The following is a 9,488-nucleotide window of genomic DNA, read 5'->3' as shown; positions in this document are numbered from 1 at the left end:
CACATCATAATCATCATTGATGGCGAGTTATCTGCAGAAAACGTGGGTGTCAAAGCTTCATTCTTGTTTTTTTTTTTTCCCCATAGCAACAAACCTGAATTCCAAAGAGTGTCGGTTGAACATTTTCTGATGCATACACCTCTAAAAATCAACTTAGGTAATCCTTTCTTTATATATTCATAATTAATCATTATTCTATTACTTATAGAGAAGACCTAATGTGTGGGAGTTTGGGGCTGTCACTAGATGTTGAAAACAAACGACTGAACCTAAATATGGTGGAGAATATTGTCAGGAACAAAAAATAAATAAATAAAATCCAAGAAAAAAAGTGTACCTTCGGATGCCACACACAAATAAATGAAAAAAATGTACTTGTGCCATCTCAAATTCTGGATGCAAAATAACCACATTAAAGGGGCAGTTTCAAAGAGCTTATGTAGACATCATTTATGGGAAAGAGGAATAGAACAAAAAAGTCACACTAGACAATTTGGAGGCTTTACAAATTGTATTACATTTTATTAATATACCTTCATAAAACAAGTTTAAGACTGTATCAAAAACTCAGTAAAAACATTAGATTCTTTTTTTTTGCTTACATGTTTCTAATGGTGCTATCAGGTATGAAATGTACATAATTCACATTTAATTGTTGCGATCATATTCAGATGACACTATTTCTTTCTGGTGGGCAGGTAAACATTTTTGAACACTATAAAGTTCATTATCATGATCATAAATCTAAGCATACAATTAAAAAATAAAATCATTTCCCACTGTGGCCTTTCTGTTCCCAAATAGGTGGACTGGTAAAACATGAACTTTTTTAATTTTTCTGGCACACAATTATTTACATCCCCATGAGCGACACCAAGAGCCAGAGAAGAGCACTGCAGCGCCCTCTACCAAACAGAGCAAATAATGCAAGCTGTGACTCAATAGCTCTTCAGTCCATTTGATCACGATTCACGCTGTAAACTCAATTGTGAATCATCCTCTCGGTGGAGGGTCGACATCTAAACAAGCAACACTCCAATGTTGGCACAAACACATTTTGCTTCAAATTTTATATTCTTCTGGACTTTAATTTCTTTTCAGAGTTCAAAAATGACGGTGTACTTCTTAAAATTTAACTAATTTCCAATTGATTTCTTAAAAAAAATTTAAAAATGGAGGTGCTGGGGGTTGGCCAAAGCCCCACAAATGTATTTAGGTAGAATGGAATTGCTAAGCGAGCCATACTTGTTTTATGGAGTGTTACATGTGGACAAATGTCACCCTGCAGTGAAGCCACATTCCACTGGCCACCTTCTTTGTTGACCTGGTAGCCTCCCTCCCACACCCATCATCACCATAGCAACAACACAAAACATCTCAGACGGCAAGTTCAGTGGCACAGAAATAATGTATAAAAAAAAAATTAAAATTAAAAATAAATCCTAGTTGCTTTGTTACTAAATTAGAAATGTCATCAGAAATACAATTTGTTTTTTAATTTGATGTAAGCAGTCAATTATGACCGAGACGTGTGATACACAATTTAACAAGCACATACTGCAAATAACCAAATTATTAATGAAATTATTGATTGATTTATTTAGTGTGTTTACATTTTTAGTTTGCATTGTGGTGTTAAATTCCCCTTGAAAATCATCGCAAAACAAACCGAGGACAGACGGGTAACACGTCAGTAGAAAGCCTCAGATCTGCCTAAAGGCCCGGTGGGCTTCAGTCTCTCCTGCTCTAATATTTTCTATACAATAGAAATAGTAAGTCATTGAAAATAAAACTGTCTTTTTTTTCTCAGCAAAACAGACGAACCATTGGATAGTCAAAACGGATCTGAAGAATAAAACAAGAGCAATAGAGAAGAGTAATGGTTCAACGGGTTTGTCGTCTATTTTGCCTGTCTCAGTAGTAGAACGCTGAAATATCTTGTTTGTGATGGTCAAAATATACGTATGGTTGCCTGTATTTAATTGAAATCCGTGTCAAGTTATGTCTGCAGTATTTCTCAACAAGCATCCCGACAGTGCACCTGAATTCCAAACTGAACGCTGCGGTGAGCGTTAGGGAGGCACGTAGGGGGGTGGCGACCTGTAGGAGGTCATGTTCTTGGGACGGGAGCCTTTGCCTTCGATAGGGACGGTGAAAGGTGGTGGTGGCTGGTAAGGAGGCGCGTTGGGATCGTCATCTTGATAGACTGAATAATCTTCCAACAAGTCCTGGTTTAGCAGGGTGCTATGGGGACCAGCCATGTTGGGGTACTCCGGCGGTGGAAGCGGGGGCTTTTCCTCCTGAAGGATGAGGGGGATGCTGGAAGATGGCGGGGACTTGGAATCATCCAGCTCATCTGCAAATATAATAGGGACTCCTTTTTTGATGAATGTGGCCTGTTCTTCCATGGTCATCTTCCCTCGGCGCTTCTTGCGGTAGCAGACCATGGCAATGATGCCGGCAATTAAAAGCAGGGCAGCAACTACGACCGCAGGGATGACGGTGTGCAGGTAGACGTCGTCACTGCTTCTCCGGCCGGTCCCAGGAGAAGGTGTGGCGACCGAAATGTTGGGGATGGGTGCAACCTCTCCCGGTGGGATGAAGGTGAAGCTTTTACATTTATTGGCGCCTCGGATAGAGATGTTAATAGGTTTAAATTCAGGCTCCATGGCTTTGATGAAAGCTTGTTTAGGTGTGCCTTGCGGATTAGCAATCCTGTTGCTGAGAACTGTGATCTGCTCCTTGGGACAAGAACCCTGCTGCAAACTATTATTGGTCCATTCTACCACAATGGAGCCCTTTGTGATGCTTTGTAGAGTCACTGTGCTGCTATTGCGATCACCGAAAGCATAAGCCAACTTTTTAGTCAAAAGAATCTTTTTATGGACGTCATCGCTAAGGGTTTTGGGGTCACCTTGAAAACGGGCAGCGAAAACAACTGAAGGTTTATCGTTTGTTGACCAGTTGTTGACTTGGACCTCAAATGCATCCATGACACTCTTTCCACCTTTATCGGTAGCCAACATAAAGTATTCGTGTTTGCCCTTGTGTTGCTCCTCGGGAAGTCCATACAAAAGCTGAATGGTGCTGTTGAACTGAATCCAGGACGTTTCAGTGACTGCTTCTCTGGGGGGTTGCTTCAAAGTCAAACGTAACTTGTCAGTTGTGCCATCCTCTTTGTCAAAGAACGTGTCTGGTGGAATCTTTAGCTCAAAGTACGTACCAACCCATGCATTCACCTGGTCAATTGGGTTGCGGATTTCAGGAATATTATTGAGGTCTGGAGCCAAGGAGAGTGGCGTAGTGCGTTTAGGTGGTTTTGCTGTGGTGGATTTGGGTTCTCGAGGAGACGGGGTTGATGTCTTGGGCTTCTTCGGCTTTCTTGTGCCTGAAGGTTTCGGTTTTTTGGTGCTGCTCGGTAGCGTTGGTAAAGCAGTGGCTTCCACAAATGTAGGTCTGGTCATTGTAGGTTGGATGAGGATGGTGCTCGTCGACCCTAATACCCGGGTGGGTTGAGGGGGTCCAAGAACTGGTGTGTGGGCTATCTGATCTCTGACCCGCATAGTGGGCTTCACGGGAAGAGGTAAAGGGCCCCGGACAGGGGGCGCAGAGATGTCTGTCGCAGGGGCAATTGAAGGTGAGGTCGGACTAGGGATAATACGCACAGGGGGTTCTGGATAATTGGTCGGGGGGAGTAAGGAGGGTACTGGAGTTGGAGTGTTGTACAACTGTCGTTTGACACGTTTCACTGCATGAGGCTTCTTGTTGACAATGTGCCAACCAACCACTGGAAACGTCAGTTTGGCTGACATGGTTCCATCCTTAGCCGAGGACTGGACAATGCTGATGTCGGGGATATTTCCCTGGTCCAGGGCGCATCCAAGTTTCCATGACAGCAGAACTCCATTCTCCACCACTTTCTTGGCATTCCCAGGTCCCGCCATGAAAGCGGACATGTCAAATAAGCGGTTGTTGACAACAGGCACGACCCTCATGTGCTCAACAGGGACAAGTGAGAACATTCTCATAACAGTCAGTAAAGTCACCCTCTGCTCAGCAACCATCTTTGTTAAGTCAGCATCAAGAATAACAGTAAGAACTGTGACTGTCTCCTCGGGGCCACAAGTGAAAGGCTGTAGGCCACTGACATCAGACTGTAGAGCGAGCAAGGATGGTTCAGTGTCTGCTCGTTCCTCTGGGTATACTTCAATTGAGAAGACTGTACTGGGAAACTCTTGGTTGCCAGGCTTCTCATGTGTCTCTCGTCCAGACACAGAGATATGATACACACCTTTATCTTGCTCCAGAGCCAAGCCTCTCAGTATGCAGCTCTTTTTGTCCCAATAAAGCCATTGCGGTAATGTGGGCTGTCCCATTTCAGTAAGCTTAAAAAACACAGACATACACACATTTACTGAACTGATATTTATGATAATTCCAATTTTCCTAAATAAAAATCAAGTCATTGGTAAAGGGGAAGACGTTTGTTTGTATTCATCAATGTTGCAAAAGCTTTTTACCATCATACTATGAGCAATATTTAACTTTACTTTAAGTTATCACTACATCTTATGTAGTCAGGAAAAAAAATCCCAGTCTCAACATATTCTTAAGGTGCCAATTGTCAGGCAATCTGCAGATTCTAAACGCTTTGCAAAAGAACAGCAATAGCTACAACAAATGAAAGCAGACTTGGAATGCTACATAAACGTGTATATATTGCTTTGTGGTCATCACTGACTTGAGCTTTTCAGAAGAACTCACCTAAGTAAATATGATTGCATAACATTGGCACCAACATTATCATTCATTAGAAAGCATTGTATGTTGTTAGCCGCTAACATTATCCTGTAGGCAATACTGACCTAAATTTGTCCATCGTTGAAAGTCTGCTTCCATTGTGACCATTTTGCATTAGTATGGTGGCTGTTGCCTTTTTTTTGGCAAGTGTTTAGAATTTGTAAATTGCCCGACACTTCTCTGCCACCCAACATTCCGGTAGAAACTATCCTTAATCAAACTTGTAGAAAAAAAAGAACACCTTTAGCCCAATTTAGATCTCAGTTTAGATTTTTCAATCGTACTTTTTACATTAGGGGGGCAGTTTAGCTTTGCTAAGGTACTGTTCAGTAGAATTGGAAACGCTTCAATGATAATTTTTATGAAAAAATATGCATACTGATAAAAATTGAAGGGCTATGTATTGTTTTTACAAGTTATTCAGTTTATATCCTTATATAACTTTTGCTGTGCATTATTTCGAATTTTTACTGAGTGGACTTACTTGGATGTTACAGCTGGCATTGTCAGGTATGGGTGGAATCCTTAGTTGGAACACTTGGCCCACAATGGCTGAGGAGTCTGGGATGCCAGTCTGTGTGCCCTCATCGTTCACAGAAGACTCAGGGGTAGGCAAGGGTGCAGAAGCTGACTGGAGCACAGACAACATGGACGACTGCATGGAAGCCTCCAGTTCCATGGTGAACTGCCCGTCTTGCTGTTCCGCTGCTGTACACAGGGTCATGGCTACGAGAAACCCCAATACCAATGGGATAGTCCTTCTTGAAAGCCTGGACCTACCAACCTCACTACCACCCATGTGTCCCATTTTATAGTGTATAGCAGTGGGCCCTTGAGCTGCCTAGCAGATGTCCATGAATGACTTAAGAGGCCACATGCACTGAAGCCAGTCAAATGATACGCTTTAAATCAGATTCCCTTGTTATTGGCTGTGCTCACTGATTGTGTTTTTTCTTTTCTTGTCCTCTGGAATCCATCAAGAGGGGTCTTTGGCAGCCGGTTAGGTAGCCATGCCAGGCAGCTTTAAGAAAGCACAAAAAAAGACATTGTGAAAAATGTGTAAACAAATAACTGGTGCAAACAGTCAAGCATGGCAACATCATAACTCACTGTTCTGAGTTTATATTTACAGTGGCAATGCAGACTCTAAAGAATGTGTGTAATATAACAAGGCAAAGCTCAATTAGAAAAAGAATAAATGTGTCAATTAAAATTTTACTAAATGTTTTACTGCGTATAGAAGGTTGTTAAAAGATTTCATAGTTATTTGCTCATCTGGCTTGTTAGACCTTGACCAGGCGAACAAGAGCTGCATTGATTTCTTATACGAATAACCACACAACATGATGACATCTTTTAGTGATAGTTCACCATCCTCCCAAAATAATTCTAAACTATAGACTTCAATGACAGCTAATGAGCTAAGGAAGGTATTCGATTTGAACGTTTCTTTAAGGTTTTGATGTTGTTTGACAATTTTTTTGGTGTCTCGGCCTCTAAAACCTGGTTGCAACGTCTTTTGTTTTATTTCTTCTGTGCCTATGGGTGAGTTTTTACCGCGTGTGACGCGCATTGCAATTCATTTCCAGAAAATAAAAATAGCAATCTGAACAGCCTTAAAACCCCTCCAAAAAAATCAGATACGACCATTAATGATTTGTGGCTTAAGACCTCCAGTTAGAGCATAGCCTCTGACAATACGGTAAAAATCTGTATTGTATAACCTAAACACCAAATGCTGACATGCTCACATAAAGCAAACAGTTGGTAAACATCAAGAAATAAAACATTAAAAGTTTGCAAGAATGGAAGCTCACACTCAACTTACACAAAAATCCTCACAGGGTACATTTGTTAAAACAGTTATTGTAAGAGTACAACGTAATTTTGCACAGTAAATTAATAAACAGTTTTAATCATGTGAAACAGAAAAAAATATTAGATCTCTCAAAAATTTTGAAATAACACAAAAAATATGGCAATCTGGTTAACATGTGGCAGTGTTGTGCATGTGGCAATATTCAATGATTATTTCATGTGGGAGCAAAGTGTTTTTTTCATTCATTCAATCATTCATTGTGTAGAAGTAAAATCCCATACGCAAAAACAAAACTTAATGAAAACCCAGCCCTTAATTTAAAATGCAAGAGCACATTATATTCGAGTTCTGTTTTGCATATTAAACATTGTTGAGTTCATGTTTGAATTTGGTATTCCATGTAAAATACATTAGCAAGAAAATAGGTTTTACCCAGGGGCATGGTTTTATTCCTCACCTCAGGCTATTAGCGCACACAGCAAACAATCTGAGCATCAAAGTGCTCTCCACAAAGTGGCCTACATTCCTTACCGTTAACCCACGGTGAGCAAGAACAACACAATCCACAAATCAGCACTTCCCAGTTTGTAGATTACAATTTGCACTTTTTAACCTTTTATTTTAAAGTGTGGTGCAACTATAAGCAATGGAAACTTAACAGAATAGATTGAAAACCATGCTTATTGGCCCGAGGGATGTGACATTTTAGGGTTGGCACCACTGAACCATTTTGTGAAACAGTACTAGTAAGTGGTGTTAACAGCACAGCATTTCTCATTATTTGAGACTCCTAAATGCCATTAGTGCAAAGTCTAGGAATTAAGTACACAAGACTTTGACTTTGACACACTCGTTTTAATCGTAGTTAGCTCATATTCAGGTGTCATATTCACTGAGGAGAAATTCTACAGTTGGTTGCATTTGTTTTGACACTTTCGAGTCAGAAAACCAGCATTAGTAAGAAATGCATCCTACCCACAATTCTCATTTCAAACGTGGGTCATAAAGAAATAAAATTGCAAGTCGTTATCAAAATGAAATTGTTTATAAGAGGTCCAAAGCTATTTTAGAAAGCCATGAAAACATGCTTAAAAAGCCCCAAGGGAAAGCTCAAGCTCACATGAATATATAGCCCTCACTGTTACACGCTTATAAAAATCTCATTTTAAACATCAGACCAATTTAATGTATGGTAAACAGTACAGTGGCAGATTTGCTTGTGGGTGATTTCACTTAGAGGAGCATGAGCGAGGATGAAGCAAATGCACTCACCACAGCCGCATTCTCGCTGTATGTTGAAAGGTAGTTAAAAATTGAAAACTTTCACAAATAATTAGATCTCAGATGCACAGTGGCGCTCAGGGCCAATTGAATTGACGTGGCCCATGCAGCAGCCTCTCCAAAGAGCCTGATCTGAATAACAAACATCCACAGGACAAGCTTGCATGTCCTCCTCTGCACTGTCCAACAAAGTCGTGGAGCATGAGGTGCAAGAAGGAGGGGGAAAAACGGCGTGTTACTAAAATACCAGTGCTTGGTGATAACAAATCCGTATTTTCTAAATATGGCGGTGTTTAAGTGTGGCCTGACAAAAGCCTGGCAAATCTCAAATCCTTTTAGCTTAAATCTGCAAACTGGCTGTGATTATGGTCCATTTTGTTAACTAGCTTAATGCCTCAGCTAGCGACTGGTACAAATGTAGTTAAGGAGAGAAGTGCAGATATTTAGTAAACCTCGAAATTGCGAAACAATGTTATAAAACCAATCCTTTTGGGGAATTATTAACATCCAACGAGGCTATTTGTCAGTAACAACCAACGTTGTTTGAGTGAATTGAAATCAGTATCTAATGTCGAAAATCTATTGAATTAAATTGTTAGTTATTGTATTAGACTGACATTTTCCTTTAGAAATTCCGAATGCTCTTTTGTTTCTTTTTACTTGGACTAGCTGGCTAAACAGTGTGTTCGTTCGTACTAGCTTGTGGGCCCGCGTTGTTGGCCCCCTGATCCGAATACCATCCACTTAATTCGGGTCCGTTCTAAATTATAAAGATCCAACGACGTTAACGACGGTGTTTGGTGGTTTGAAAAAAAAATAAATAGCAGCATCGTCCACCGCTTTGCAATTCCCCGCAGTTGGCCGACGATAGCAGATGTGCACCTGTTTTTATTCTAGGCGGGTGCCAGCAAGGAGACGCAGCCGGGATACCCGACTCCACATCTGCACGAAAATGCACCAAATCAACGCCGAATGTACCGTTTTATCAGTCACACACATGTCCCTTGCTAACATAAGAAATGCAGCCGAGAAAAAAAGGACGGTAAAGTGGAACAGAGCGAACTGAGCAGTCGGTGTCTCGCAAGTGTTGCTAACTAGCAGGCTAGCGGGAAGAACAGGGGAGAAGACGCTGACCAATGTCAGTCTATCCTTTCCCTTTCCATCGGCGAAAGAGGTCCTAATAGTGACAAACCACCGGAATAAATCCAACCACGAATGGATTTTCTTGTCCAAGCCGATTCATTGAAAAGAGCAAAAGAATCTGAATGTATACTGACCTTGCTAGCGAGCTAACGTTAGCCCCCTCGCGCCGTAATGTCTCCTCCCCGAGCCACGAAGCACCGTCGAGGCTTCCGAATGAAAAGCCATCAAAAGTGCGCTTCCTCCCCCCACGTCGACATCCCAACCCACAGCAAGTATGCTGTTTGGGGTGGCGGTGGAGTGGATGTCTGTGTGGTTTGATTGATGAATAGACGGTCCACTGCTTTGTATCGTGATGAGGTCGCTGGTTACCCCTCCCTGGCTGCCTCCCTCTCTCTGTCCGTCCGTCCGTCCTCCTTCACGGGACCAAGCAGGTTGAGGCCAGTGA

At 41.5% G+C, this 9,488-nt stretch overlaps 1 protein-coding gene across 1 annotated transcript; it reads right to left on the bottom strand.

The window, feature by feature from the left end:
- Positions 1-492: 492 nt before the first annotated feature.
- On the bottom strand, positions 493-9,488 carry LOC144196631 (dystroglycan 1-like). The gene is made up of 3 exons (XM_077716990.1): positions 9,178-9,488; positions 5,285-5,821; positions 493-4,385 (listed from the first exon to the last, which is right to left on the bottom strand). Exons 2-3 carry the CDS (start codon positions 5,606-5,608, stop codon positions 2,073-2,075), a joined length of 2,637 nt encoding a protein of 878 aa, XP_077573116.1. The 5' UTR covers positions 5,609-5,821; positions 9,178-9,488; the 3' UTR covers positions 493-2,072.

This window comes from Stigmatopora nigra, chromosome 1, assembly GCF_051989575.1.
Source record: "Stigmatopora nigra isolate UIUO_SnigA chromosome 1, RoL_Snig_1.1, whole genome shotgun sequence".
NCBI classification, from domain to species: Eukaryota; Metazoa; Chordata; class Actinopteri; order Syngnathiformes; family Syngnathidae; genus Stigmatopora; species Stigmatopora nigra.
Note: the sequence above shows the minus strand (reverse complement) of the source record. Positions and strands in the feature narration are given on the sequence as shown.